We start from the raw sequence: 15194 nt of genomic DNA, 5'->3' as shown, positions 1-15194 counted from the left end.
GGCCGAAGTCCAGGCACAGCAGCTCCCAGCAGAGCAGTTCTTCTGCCCTTTGCCCCTCCTTGGGCAGTGGTGTCCTTCTTTGTGTCTCTGGACTTCCCTGACTCCTCCTCCCACCCCCACCCCCACCCATTCTAACTCTCATTTGCTCCCTGAGTCTCCTCTGTCTGCTTCTGTGGACTCCACTCAATTTCCTATGGCGATGCCAGGCCCCCACCCTCCACAGAATCCGGATACCCCAGTAGCCTGACACTCCTCAAGTTCTCCTTAAACCTCTGGGAGGTGGTCAGACTGTGGAGGGGGCCTGCAAACACGACCCTCCCTAAGCTTCCAGCTGTTATCTCCTCACCTGCTGCGGGACCCACGGGAGCCGCGGCACCTGCCTCCCTCCCAGTCCCTGCCTACCGTCCTGTCCTCTGGACCTGTAACCTTCTCCCGGGAAAGCCCTTCAGCCTCGGGCCTGTCTCTAGTGGACCCCCGGGAACCCTTTCCTGGCCCCCACCCCGGTAACTTGCCGTGGCCCCCTCCCCTCTTCAGGCTTTCACATCACAGTGCCCTTTCCCTTCCCCCACGGGTGGACGGCGAGTGCCCTGAAGGCAGGGACCACACTTCTGACTGCATTCCCGATGGGCTGGCACAGTGCCTGGCTCACTGGAGATGCTCCATCTCTGCTGAACCATGTAGAGAGCCATGTGCATGTTTTTTAATAGAAAACAAGTGTGAAAGCAGGTGAAGTCATTCTTGGCTCAAGTCTATAAAAAAAGAAGCAGGCCTCCGGTTCACTCAAAACACTGTTACTCACTCTCCTAACGAGTGATCAACAGCCAGCAAGTGAGTCAGCTCGGGGATGGGATTCAAAACTGCGAGAGACGTGAGGGTGAGTCATCCCAGCAGCAGCGGGCGGTCCTGTCCAGATTTTCATCTGAAAGGACGATGGAGAGGCCACAGGAAGGAGCAGGTGAGCCCTGGCAGATGCCACAGCTGGACAGAAGGTCCAGCGCTGGGTCTCTAAGCGTGGCAGGTGGCTCATTGGTATGTGTGGCAGAGGCCAGAGAGCAGGCTGATTAGACCCCACAGCTGCAGAATTTCAGTCCTCGTGAGGAACGTTCTCCACAGGGCTGAGTATTCAAGAGGGTGTGCATGTGTGACATGAACGCATGAGATGCTGCTTTCAGCGCTGTCTGTTGAGCACATGTGTGCATGACTCAGTTGCTAAGTTGAGTCTGACTCTTTGCGACCCCATGGAGGGTAGTTCGCCAGGCTCCCCTGTCTGTGGGATTTCCCAGGCAAGAAAACTGGATCACTGGGAAAGACCCTGTTGCTGGGAAAGACTGAAAGCAGAAGGCAAAGAGGGCGGAAGAGGATGAGATGGTTAGATAGCATCATTGACTCAATGGACATGAATTTGAGCAAACTTCCTCCTTCCTCCTCCCAGGGATCTTCCTGATTCACAGACTGAACCTGTGTCTCCTGCATTGGTGGGCGGATTCTTCACCACTGAGCCACCCAGGAAGCCCGCCTGTGTAGCAGAAGGAAGGTGCTAACATGCATGTTAGATACAATGCAGAACTTAGCAGCACTTTCTTTGCTCTTGACCTTTTTATTTTGCAGAAAATTCTTTAAGACTGAGCACATTCTAATTAATGAATAACTCAACTCAGAAATTATTTATGAGTCTACACTGAATTTTAAAGTGTTCAAACAGGAAAGAAGCCTACCCCATTTTTTTGAAAAGGGTGAGAAAGAATCAAATTTTTTAAAGTCATCTGGATTCAGTTTAAAAAAATTTTTTTTCTGGGAGTTATGATGTTTGAAGATTTTGAATATAAGTTTTCTCACTAGCATAGAATTTGACAAAGGAGCTCAGGAGTGGTTTGTTAAGATAGTCTTGGTCCTTTTATCTGACTGGGGCCACAATCTTTGCTGGAACATGCAATAATCTCATTTCCGAGCACTGCTCCAGTTATGCCAGATAAAAGAACAAAGAGATGATCAGCCTGTGAAAAGGGATGGCAAGAGGGAGGAAGGGAGATTAGAGGCAAGAGGAAAATTAGAAAGGAAGGGAGCATGCAGGGAGAAAAGAGAGAAAGACAGGAAGAAAGATGATTGTAGAAGAGCAAGACCCAGAGAGACGGGGGCTTCAGAGGTACCTGGTGTGTCAGGGATTTTCAAAGGGGATGAGGGCTCTGCCATCAATGGAAGTGCAAGGAGAAACAGGTCATGTGGACATGGCTGTGTGGGGCACCCACATTTTCCAAAAACCAACAGAGGACCCCAAAGTTACATAGTTTAGACAAACTGTGACCTAAAGAAAGTACTGTAGCAATTTTTTTAAAAAGCCACTACTACTTAAGTTTCTAACCACTAGGCCTGTGATAAGTTTCTTAGTCTATTATGTCCTTTAATGGCAATGCCAACCTCGGGGGTAGGTACTGGTAGACCCATGTTACAGATCAGGTTCCTGGGGCTGTGGGGTAAGGAGCTGGTCTCAGATCTCGTGTCTGGTAGTGGAGCCAAGGTCCGACCTCAGCAGACTCCTTCATTCACTCCTTTATCTACTCGTTCATTCTCTTCCCAGATGTTCACTGCTGGGCGTAGCCAAGCTCCTGGATGTCAGTTACTGGAAGGAGCTGGAGAAGAAGACAAATACCTTGCTCTCAGGACCTTATCATCTAGCCAACCCTGTCCTGAGGCATGTGGTCCAGGAAGGTGTGGGTGGAGGAGAGAGAAGGGCCACGGGAGTAGGACCATAGCTCTGCTTGCTGGGCTGTCAGAAAAGAAGTCACAGCACTGAGCCTCAGACTTCACATTCATATGTGGGAACCCTCTCAGTTTAAGTCCTGGCCTACAGCAGAAAGTCAGTAAGTACCCCTCTTTCCTTCCCCGTCAGGAGGAGAAGGTGAGGAGGTGAGGAGAAGACCATCACAAGGTTGTCTGAGAACCCCAGTGACAGACTTGAGGTTAGAGTCTTATCTCGGGTGACTAGCAGGCACTCCAGGTGGGGACACAGACTCTGTTTAGGTTCCCAAAGGGTCTATGCATAGCAATTCTAGCAACAAGCTCAGCCCCTGCCAGGAGGGCTGCCATAAAATACAGAATGCACAGTTAAATTTGGATTTCAGATAAACAACAAATATTTTCAATGTATAAGTATATCCCATACACTATTTGGGGCATACTTATACTAAACATTTTTCATTATTTATCTGAAATTAAATTTCACTGAACATCTTTTTTTTTTTTTTCTAAATGTGGCAACTCTGAAACCAGGCAAATTTCTGCCTTGATCAGGAACAAACTGCTCCCACATCCTCCCTTTTCAGCTCCCCTAAGATGCTCCAACTCTTCTCTGTACTGGAGGTTATATCTCTCACCCCTTGGTTCTCTACTTCTTCTCTTTCTTTTTTTCTCTGCATCTTTCATGCAACCCCTTTAACTGCTGCCAAATCAATATATGAAGCCTCCAGAGCAGCCCCTGATGGGTCCAGCATTCGACTCCATGGTCATAAAGGATGCTGCTGTGGGGTCTGTGTGTGCCTGTGCCTGCTGTGTTCACCTCCTAACATGAGGACTATGTTAACCCCGCCTCACTGGGGAGACACCTGGGAAGTTCCCTAGTGGCATGAATTATGTTGCATCCACAATAATGGAAGATGCTTAGATCCTCTGAGTAGAATCAGTTGCTGAATAAACTGAAAGAGAACAGCTTTGAGTTCATCCAGTAAGCACCACAATCAAAAGCCAAGAGCTAGAAACCCCTTGTTTTAAATCACAATATGTGAAAAGGACCTGAACGTGTGGGTCATGGTTTCATCTGTCTGAGGACACCTTTATAGGTACTCAGGAGTTTCCACTTCCAGTTTCAGCGCTGAGTGTAAAACAGATAACTAGTGGGAACTCGCTGTACAGCACAGGGAGCTCATGTAGGTGTTTTCTGATGACCTAGAGGGGTGGGACGGGGGGAGAGATGCAAGGGAGACTCTAGAGTAAGGGGACATATATATGACCGATTCACATTATACAGCAGAAACTAACACAACAGTGTAAAGTAATTATTCTCCAATTAAAAAAAAAAAATGGAAGGTGGCAAACATCCAGTTAGTTTCAGGAGTTTCCCCAGTAGTTTTCCTGTCCACCATCCTACAGTGAGACAGGGAGCTTGGTACAGAGGGAACAGCCATGCGCGGAGAAAGCTCTGCTATTAAAACACTGTCAGATGAAACTAAACAATGCACTTGGTAGTTGAGTCCACGCCCCGGGACAAGCTCGTTTCCCACTGTGGACTGTGAGAAGGGGAAGTTCTGACCAGTGCCTGTCTGGGGACCACACTCTGGCAGCACAGGTGTAGAAGACCCCAGAATTTTATACGCTGCACCCGTATAAAATGGGGAGCTCTCCCCTTTCTGCCCATTTTGTGGACCAAAGATCCTCTTATTCCCCTGCAGTAAAGGCATATATATAATATATATATATATATATTGCATTCTGACAATCTAACTCAGTATCTATCCACACAACCGTGCCCGCAGTTTAGAAAGAGGAGGAAGGGGTGCTTACTCTTCTTGTCGCAAGTCGTTGACACTGCGGTCCAAGGAGATCATGTCACTAGCCACCATGTTAAATCCAAACTCTTTAATGCTGGCTTGAACTGCGTGTTTGAATTCTGGTCCCAGAACCAATGGCTTGGCTTTCTCTCCAGGCCCACCGACCACTCCGGGAGGCTCAGGCTCTTTGGGCTCAAAGTTACCGAGGACCCCCGGGCGGAGCACAGGATCATGGTAGGTGAAAGTCTGGGGTTTAAACGTGAGATATTGCCTCTGCATGATGTCTTTCTGGTTCTCTCCTCCGGGGCGGCGCTCTTGTTCATGTCTGGCCTTGTTCCTTCTCCGAATAGACTCCAAGTCCACTTCTACGCCTTCCACGTGAGGCCAGGGCACCACGGGTTTGAATCTGTCATCCCCGAGGGCTAGTCCGTTGCCCCCTCTGTCAGGCATGGGGTTATTAACAGCTCTGTCTTCCTACACAAAAGGGAGGGGGGCATACAGTGAGTACATGAAGGCAACCACAGCAGTTCATGATACCAACATGCACATTTGAAAAAATAGCCCGGGCAGTGATAAAATGTTATGAATCATGAAACTAAAGCATGCCATGAACCAGGACCCCTCATTAGAGGAAACCATTCCTGACGAGGAACGACATGCCAGCAGTAGAATAAGTCTTTGCCTCTGTTGTTTAGTCACTCAGGCATGTCCAAATCTTTACAACCCCATGGCCTGTAGCCCACCAGGCTCTTCTGTCCATGGGATTCTCCAGGCATGAATACTGGAGTGGGCTGCCATTTCCTTCTCCAGGGATCTTCCCAACCCAGGGGTCAAACTGGGGTCTCCTGCATTGACAGGTGGATTCTTTACCACTCAGGCACCTGGGAAGCCCAATTTTTTGCCTTACCGTTCCAAAATAAAGGGGTGGATGCATTTTTTACTTCTCCCCTCATAAACTCAGCTCTCTATCAAAAACCCCTTAATAAAGCACATTGCTGGGCTTTCCTGGTGGCTCAGTGGTAAAGAATCCGCCTGTAATGCAGGAGACCCGGGTTTGATCCCTGGGTCGGAAAGACCCCCTAGAGAAGGGAATGGCAACCCACTCCAGTATTCTGGCCTGGAGAATCCCATGGACTGAGGAGCCTGGCGGGTTACAGTCCATGGGGTCACAAAGAGTCAGATATGACTGAGCGACCAATACTTACAAAGCACGTCGTTACAGGTTGGAACAATGAGGTTCTAAGACCTTTGCCCAAAGCAGGCACTCAACAGATCCTATTGTACAGTGTGGTTTTCCCAGTTGTCTGGTGGACGAGAAATATGACGTTCTGTCGGTCACATGGCCACATGGTGGCGGCGGTGTTGGGTGTCAGCCCGCCCAAGGCTGGCTTAGTGGCCCAAATGGCAGAGGACGGGGGCTGGGATATGATCTTGATGGCCCCCACTCAGTATTTCTGCTCTGGGAGAGTTTAGCTGAGTTCAGAACTATAAAACAAGCTCTGACGACCGTAACCAAGGCTAACAGAGCTCTTAAACCACACCCAGGAACCTAGCTGGCCTCGTTCCAAAGGTGGCCCCAGGAAAACCAGATTCTGTGTGCATGAATATTCCAGAATGTTGACCTTCCTTTCTGTCCAGACGCTCCTCATCAGCTGCACGGATCTTTCTGTCAGAAGCCCTGCATGCTTCTGTCCCTGAGGTCACATGTGAAGTTTCTGTTAAGTCAGCGCCATTCTTTGTACAGCCATGTTTCTCAGCATCAGCCGCACCTCAGTGGCTTTAAATACACTGATGTCAGAGTCCCACCCCTCAGATATCAAGATTTAACGGGTGGGAACGTTTGGAGTTTTAAGAACGCTCCAGGTGTTTTCAGTATGCAGCAGGCTTGAGCTCCAATGGCTTAAAGGAAGGGCTGCCGGCTGTAACCTGACAAGGAGGCTACAGGCTGTGTGTGGCCGGTCTGGGGCAGGTAAGCCGGTCAGAACCAGGACTGCAGACCCGGCTAACTCTCTGCCACCCTCCCTCCCCGTCAAGCCAGGATGCCCAGAGTCCTGAAGACAGTTATAAAAGAGTTCATACCATCTGACCGACATTTTTCTACAGTGTTAGAGCTATTTTGAAAAGTCAAGTTAAAGACTTTCAAGAGTGCAGAAGTAAGGCTGATACGCAGGTTGCTGTCCAGTGGTGTTTTATTTAGAGACAAGGGTCTCTTTGGAAAGTCAGCTAATTCAACAGTGAATTTAGTCAATGTCAAAGTTTTAGTAAGGGCTAGCTGAGGACTGACTTGAGAGAGTTCAAAAAGGAACTTAACAAATGTATGTTGAGAGTCCACTGGACTGCAAGATCAAACGAGTCAATCCTAAAGGAAATCAACCCTGAATATTCATTGGAAGGACTGATACTGAAGCTGAAGCGCCAGTATTTTGGACACCTGATGTGAGGAGCTGACTCATTGGAAAAGACTCTGATGCTGGGAAAGATTGAAGGCAGGAGGAGAAGGGGATGACAGAGGGTGAGATGGCTGGATGGCATCACCGACTTGATGCACATGAGATTCGGCAAACTCCAGGAGATAGTGAAGGACAGGGAAGCCTGGCATGCTGCAGTCCAGGGGGCCGCAGAGTCAGACACGACTTGGCAACTGAACAACAATCTCTTTGTTTAGGTGATACTCTAAGCATGTGATACAACATTCATAGGATCCTTAATGGTATATCGTGAAAGGCAAGTCTTCCTGCCTTCCCTTTGGTACAGCCACGCACAGCCGGCATTTCCTTGTGAGTCTTCCAGGTATAAACACACCTGGGCACGGATGACAAGAACTTTTTGCTGAACAAGGGACACAGATTTTTACTGACCCATTAATTTTGAGAAGGAATCATAAGATGTTACAACCAGTTCAAAGGTGAATCCTTTGAATGACCTGGTGAAAAACAGACAAATATATAAACATCAAGAATACTGCAAACAATTGAAAAATAAATGCAAAACTGGTCAAACTGGTCCATACCCAGAGGGCAATAACCAACTGCATTCCACAGGACACGGTTTCCATTTCAGTGGACAAGACTCTTGTGAGTTACTATCATTTTTCTATCATTTACAGGATTGTGAAACAGGTTGGAGTTCATGCAGGGATGAGATAACCTGCAAAGCTGAGTTGGAAAATGCACCCAGGGACCTTCTGGATCCATTTCAAAGTTTTCCCACAATTTTCATCCTATAGCACAGAACTAAGTGTAACATGAGGCACCTCGTCCAACCATCTAAGGGTGATACCTTTGTTCAGGTACACGTGGATAAGCCTTCCGCATCAGGCTTCTGACCACTGCACACCTAGGCAAGTAGCAGGCACTTGCTGTTGAGTCGCTAAGTCACATCCGATTCTTTGAGAGCCCATGGACTGTAGCCCACCAGGCTCTTCTGTCCATGGGATTTCCCAGGTAAGAATACTGGAGTGGGTTGCCATGTCCTTCTCCAGGGGATCTTCCCTCCCCAGGGATCAAACCCTCATCTCTTATGTCTCCTGCACTGGCAGGCAGGTTCTTTACCACTAGCTCCACCATGGTAAGCCCATGGGAAGTACTGCAATAATCAAATTAAAATAGAGAAGTCCTTATAAAACTCTAAGATACCAGACTCAAGATGTTGATGTTGAACCAAGAACCCCACGAAAAGGAGGAAGACTCAGTCTCTCCCTTCAACTTTTCACATCAAGGCTCCAGTGAACTAGTAACTGGAGAGGAAAAGAGTGAGGGGCGGGAAATAGGTTCAGAAAAGTAGACTGAACAGGTCCTCAGCCATCCCAGGACATCCTCTGCGGTGTCTAATATTCCACTGGAGGAAAGCTGCTTATGGGAAGAATGTGGAACACGACAGTGAGTGAGATCTAGGTACCCACGGCAGGAGACATCTGTTGTGGTTCGGTGGGCAGGTGCTGATGTGAGACTCACGAATATAAACATTTCTCAGGCTCACCCACCTCAACAAGAGAATGTTTAATGGATTCAAACTTCATGCTCATCTTTCTTCAAAAGTTGTTTTGATCTTCTCTTTGTCTAATCTTTGACTTTTCTATTTTTGGGTCATGCCAAGTGACTTGTGGATCTTAGTTCCCTGCTGCTGCTGCTGCTGCTGCTAAGTCGCTTCAGTCGTGTCCGACTCTGTGCAACCCTGTAGATGGCAGCCCACCAGGTTCCCCCGTCCCTGGGATTCTCCAGGCACACTGGAGTCGGTTGTCATTGCCTTCTCCCCTTAGTTCCCTGACTAGGGATCAAATCCGGGCCCTTGGCAATGAAAGCAGAGTCCTAACTGCTGGACTGCCAGGGGAGTCCCTAACCTTTGACTCCTGGTATTCCATTTAGACCTGTTAGGAGCCTGCCTGTTCTCCTCCTCGCTCTAGCATCTCTTCGTCTCCCCAGCGAGGTGACCAGGTTCATTCGATCCTTCCTCCCTCTGTGTCCTCAGCCCACATCTCGCTTCTCATCTCTGGGTTCATCACCGTGGCACCTGAACTTAAGATGCCCGGGAATGAACTTGCTGTGACTCCACAGCACATATCTGCTTCATTCACTGTTTTCCCCACCTTGGGGCTGGGAACCCCCATCCACTCAACTGATCAAATGCAAGCCCTCCACTTCATCCCCAGCCTCCTGTTCCGACATCTGAACAATCACTGACTCGAGCCAGTCCCACCGCCCGCGTGGCTCCGGAATCCAGCCATTTTCTCCACATCCTCGCTGTGGTGGAATAAGATTCGTATTTTATGGCAGGACAAGAAAAATTTAAACACAAAAGTTCTCCTCTGCCCTTTGTCCTCCTCCCTGCCCTCCACCGTGCATCGCGTATTTGCATGATGCATCAACCAGACCGCCCCCATCAGCAGAAATACCTGTTCATTCCCAAAGAGCAGCATTCTCCTAGCATCAAGAAGACAGCTCCTTAAAGATAACCCTCCTTCTTGAACGTGTAAGGGTTCATGTGACCCACCACCATGATACTTAGATCTGGATTGCATAAACTGTCAGTAAGACCTCATTTGATGTCCAGCCCTCTGTCTAAAATACTTACATACCTGTGCCTTGACTTCTAACAGGTGGAACAGTTCTCAGATGCACTTTCTAGATTATTATCCTCAAACCTGGCTCCCATAAAATCTTCCATATCTTTCTTAGATCAACTAACAATTTGTGGACATTGCAAAGGCCTAGGACAGTCCACACTCACCTCTCAACAGGATTACTAGAATAGGAAGAACAGTGATGAATGCAAATACTCTGTCCTTAAGTGCTTCACATGTATTTATTGTTGTTGCTGTTCAGCCACTCAGTCGTGTCCAACTCTTTGCGACCCCATGCACTGCAGCCTGCCAGGCTTCCCTGTCCTTCACTAAGTCCCGGAGCTTCCTCAAACTCATGTCCATTGAGTCTGTGATGCCATCCAATCATCTCTTCCCCTGTGGCTCAGACAGTAAAGAACTTGCTTGCAATGCAGGAGACCCAGGTTTGATCCCTTGGTCTGGAAGATCTCTGGAGGAGGAAATGGCAACCCACTCCAGTACTCTGGCCTGGAGAATTCAATGGACAGAGAGCCTGGTGGGCAACAGTCCATGGGGTCACAAAGAGTCGGGCACAACTGAGCATAGGCACACACACTGTATAGATGAAACAGCCAACAGAGAAGTGACCTAATGCCAGGATCAGTACAGGGCAGGGTGAAGCGTGCATCCAGGCAGGGCCATGCTCCTGATTCCTAGCTGCTAGTGCCTCCCATTCCAACGCTGCACTCACTGTCCTTCGTCATTACTGTTCTGCAGCCAAAGCAGGGGTGGTGGTGGTGGTGGCTTAGTCGCTCAGTTGTGTCCAACTCCTTTGTGACCCCCTGGACTGTAGCCCAGCAGACTCCTCTGCCCATGGGACTCTCCAGGCAAGAACACTGGAGTGGGTTACCATTTCCTTCTCCAGGTGATCCTCCTGACCCAGGGATTAAAGCCCCATCTCCTGCATCTCCTGCGTTGGAAGGCGGATTCTTCACCACTAAGCCACCAGGGAAACCCGTAGCCAAAGTGACTTCCCTGAAGTTCAGGTATGAATAGGTCCCTTCTCCTGCTTGCAGGCTCCACACTGGTCCTCTTCCCCAAGAGAGTGGATGCTCTTCCTGGGACATTGCCGGCTCCTGCCTGTACTCACCTCTTCACCTCACCCTCTGGAGCAGGAAGCACTCCAGGCTCTTGGACCACAGGGTCACTACAAAGAAGATGTCACTAGAGTGCCCAGAGCAGACAGACAGGGTGGATGGGTAGGGCTGTGTTCCCGCAAAACCTCATGTACAAAGACAGGCAAATGGGAATGGATCTGGCCCTTGCCCTCCAACTCGGCGCTAAACTGTAAGTTCCACGAAAGGGGAGGGACCACATCCATGGGACGCACCACTGCACCCCCAGTGCTTCTCCGGCCATGTGATCCTCAGTAAGCATTTACAAATAGATGCCTGGATCCTACCATTTCCGCCTGGTTTATGAGAGGGAGCCTGAGATGAAGGACGAGAATGGAGCACATGGGCCAGGAAAGAGGGGCTCGGTCAGAGAGACTACTGATACCGGCAACACTCGAGGAATTCAGCAAGAGAAGAACTCGATATCCCCTGCACAGTGCTGTGCTCTTAGTAATGCTATATAATAGTCACTGGAAAAAACTTGGATTTGCTCACTTCTCAAATAGGAAGGCAAAACCAATCGGAGAACTATCTGCCTGACTTCAAGTCAGTTAAGAAAAGTCCTGTCAAATCGCCACGTTCTGTGATTCAAAGGATGCAGGCAGACAGTGTAATAGTACTAAGCTCCCTGGAGAGAGAGGATACACGCTCCTGCTCCTGGATACTGAATGAGACTTGAGTTGGCTTTGTGACTCACTGGTGTTCATACACCTTCAGAAGCACCAGCTGATTCCCTTTACAGTCGAAATCAACGGGTCACTGTTGACCAGAAATGGAAGATGGAATCGGTGGGTCATCTTCTAAGATCAGTATGTTCGTAAAGGTGGAAATGTACTGAAAAACAGAATCACCTATTCCCAGATGGAAATAGGGGATTGTCAGGAATCAGGTCAGACTACTCACTTTACATCTCACAATTTACAAAGCTCCCCATCACCCCCAAATCACCCTTACGGTATCTTCCTGAGACAGTCATGCCCTGGTAGAAATGATACGAACACAAAGGAATTTAGAGCCAGCGAAAGTAATGCAGGCATGTTTCTGAAATGCCACGGAAGCCTCGAAAGCTAAGCTGGTAATGAAGAGCTCCTGCACACACCAGAGGTCCTGAGAAGGTGGCTTGCTCTGGGACGTGGTTGCCGCTGATGGCCGCCTGCAATTCGGTTGTCATTCTGCCTGAGCCACAGAGCTTAGGACTTAACAGGTCAAACTAAATTCTATAGTTTAAAAGCCCTCTTGATTAAAAAAAAAAAAAACACCTTTAATTAGAAAAATCACATTAGCATCCCTTCTCTAGCTGCACTTGATTATGAGCCAAGAAGCCCAAGAAGTGGAAGAGATCAGGGAGGTGGGGCAGGGGGAGGAGATAGTCAAGGAGTTCAGAAGACACAGGGTGTGCCCACAGGCTGGGCATCCCCAGCCTGCCTGCGGCAGGATGTGGCTGGGGGTGCGGTCTCTCTCTGGTACCTAGAGCTAGATTCTGAGCTCGCCCTTCCCCTGCTGACATCCTGTGCTAATGAAGACCACCACTCTGGCTCCTTCCGGAGGGCTGAGAGCTGAGTGCGCTGGACTGGGGATAAGTGGTCCATTTGGGGCATGGGAGGTGGGCAGTGGGGTCCATTTGGGGCATGGGAGGTGGGCAGTGGGGAGAGGGGGTGCAGTCAAGTAACTTGCTCAATCAGGGTTTAAAACGGATACACTCAAGATTAAACAGAGACCTTGAAAAGTGAAAAAGTCAAAGTGTTAGTCAGGTCTGGTAGCCCTCCAGGCTCCTCTGTTCATGGGATTCTCCAGGCAAGAATACTGGAGTGGGTTGCCATTTTCTCCTCCAGGGGATCTTCCTGACCCAAGGATCGAACTGGGGTCTCCTGCATTGCAGGCAGACTCTTTACCGTCTGAGCCACTGGGAAAATCCAAATAGAGGCTTTATCAGTCCCTGAATATGTAGGATGCATTTTCTTATGGAAAAGGACCCTATTCAAATACATTTTAAGACCAATGGCAATGCCTCCATTGGCAATAAAGGCAGAACTGGAAATGGAGGAGGGTGTGGGTCATCAGCGAGAAAAAGGATTACCTTCTGATAAAAATAACAAATAAATAAAATTAAAAGTGGTTGGCAGTAATATTAATAAGTCTGGGTAAAATCCATCATGTTTCCCCAGAAGCATATGGTATAATTTTAAACAAAATGTAGTTGAACCAAATTAAAGTAATTGATCAAAATGGTTAAGATTGTGATAAAAATTTACTTTTTAAAAACCATGTCGATGTACTGCATTTTTTTAAATGCATAAGGAAGGTAAACTGCAAATTCCTTAGTAATATAAACTTTCCATTGTTAACATAGAAGTTAAAATTACAGCTGAAAGGGGGTAGATTTCATACCAGATCCTTTTCTGTATTAACACTATCACCTCTAATGTCCTGTTCTGTTAGCTATGACGTAAGCTCAAGCCAGCAGCTTTTTGAACCCCACCCCTCCTCTCAGGTCCCAGAATACTTCTAACACTGCCCTTCTCGAGTTGCCTTAGGATCTGTTCTCAGGTTTCTCCCCAGACAAAGGTTCTCAGGGTGGTTATCTGTGTGTACACAGTAGGTACTCAAAGTGCGTTTCTTCACGGACTGAACAAATGGGGAATGTCTTGCTCCAGGTTGTGTCACCTATTTATTTGCTGGAATATAAACTGGCTTTGCATCCACTGGCTATGTCACTGCTGGATTTGGTTTAAGGTAGCATTTTTGAGTCAAACCAGTCAACCCTGAATATACATTAGAAGGACTCATGCCCAAGCTGAAGCTCCAAAAATACTTTGGCCACCTGATAAAAAGAGCCGACTCCTTGGAAAAGACCCTGATGCTGGGAAAGACTGAGGGCAAGAAGAGAAGAGGTGGGACAGAGGATGAGATGGATGGATGGCATCACTGACTCAATGGACATGAGTTTGAGCAAACTCCAGGAAATAGTGAAGGACAGGGAAGCCTGGCATGCTGCCGTCCATGGGGTTGCACAGAATCAGACGTGACTTAGCAACCAAACAAAAATAACAACGAAAGTATTTTGAGAATCTGAGTGAGATAACTGAAAACATTACTTTCCCTATGACTCTAAACCTTAAATAATCCTTTTTTAGTTTTTCTTCTTCAGATTTGAATAAATCATGCCTGCAAGTGCAGTTTGTTATTTCATGGAAAATGAGTACTTTATATAAACACAAGGAAGTAAATCTGCTGGTGTTAATCTGAGCCTGTAGGCCAATTTATCTCACCAATGGTCTCCTGTTAAATTTGGTCCTTGTTTCAAAACAGAAATAAACTAGAGATTCTAAATCAGGTCAGAAAACTACCAGACAGTACTCAAGAAGGAATAAATGAAAAGAAGAAATGGGCAAATAAAGGACCAGAGTATAGGTTAATGTCTACAAATAAAAGGATAATACACTGGTTATCCTTTTACAGAAAATTTTTGTTTGTGAGACTGTTTAACGGCCTAGATCAAAGTTAATTACCATACACCGCTAACCAAGAGGTCTATGAAACATGCAATTTAAACACCTTTATGAAATCCAAATAACTATTTTTCATGCCTTAGCTCATTAACTGAGTCACATACATTTGTTACAGATTTAAAACAATATTTCTTGTTGTGAATATATAGTACTACATTTTTAGCTGATGCGAACTGAATTTTAAGAATCAACTCTAAGTACTAAACAACTGATCAATAGATCATTTTGTAGCAGATTTCAAAAGGTGATGAAGGTATATTTGTCAAAGTTTATGCCATGATTTCAGTGGCAAGAGTACAGACCTTAAGACAGGACTGTAAAAACAAGTCACACCAACGTCATTTAAAAGCCCCATCTCCCACAAGTAATAAAAGGCAGATTATAACACCTCTCAGAAATCATAAAAAGATACAGTTGGGCAGATTTTAACTCTCTGTGTTTGGGAGATGAGCAATTACTGAATTTTAAAAAGAAAGCTGCTAAGTGGTATTTTCATCCTAAAAACAGCATATAATAAGTTACACAAAATATTTTAATAAAAGTGTCAACATTTCACAATACAGGTCCCACCACATTATTCCCACAAAATGACCTATCTAAAAATAAGGAAAGGATTGGGGGAAGAGTGAGGAGAGAAAGACAAAGGCAAAGCAAGGGGAGAAAATGGTAAATTAAAATCTGTGAAGATTTTTAAACACATGAATAATGTACGTATGCATATATATTATATATGCAGTGGAGAGTGGCAATATACATTTAAAAGCCAAATAGCCTAGCAGGATGAGAAGCAAGAAATTAACCCTGCTGAATAGACCCTTCAAAGGAACAGCCACAGCATTCTGTCAGGTAAAGACAGAGGACCCACTGAGCTGAACCAGCAGAAAAACAAGCCCCCCACATCTGCTCCTCCTTTGCCCACCCACTGTGGAAC

General features: G+C 47.0%; 1 protein-coding gene across 2 annotated transcripts in view; it reads right to left on the bottom strand.

Annotated features, from left to right (window-relative positions):
* Window positions 1-15194, bottom strand: part of GALNT7 (polypeptide N-acetylgalactosaminyltransferase 7) — a 132983-nt gene that overhangs the window by 59282 nt on the left and 58507 nt on the right. For both annotated transcript variants that reach the window (XM_040230055.1, XM_040229983.1), the window contains exon 2: window positions 4555-5015. In XM_040230055.1, the coding sequence (XP_040085989.1) occupies window positions 4555-5015 (461 nt within the window). The remainder of the gene's footprint in view (window positions 1-4554; window positions 5016-15194) is intronic.

The sequence above is a fragment of the Oryx dammah genome, unplaced genomic scaffold, assembly GCF_014754425.2.
Source record: "Oryx dammah isolate SB20612 unplaced genomic scaffold, SCBI_Odam_1.1 HiC_scaffold_1, whole genome shotgun sequence".
Lineage (NCBI taxonomy): Eukaryota > Metazoa > Chordata > Mammalia > Artiodactyla > Bovidae > Oryx > Oryx dammah.
Note: the sequence above shows the minus strand (reverse complement) of the source record. Positions and strands in the feature narration are given on the sequence as shown.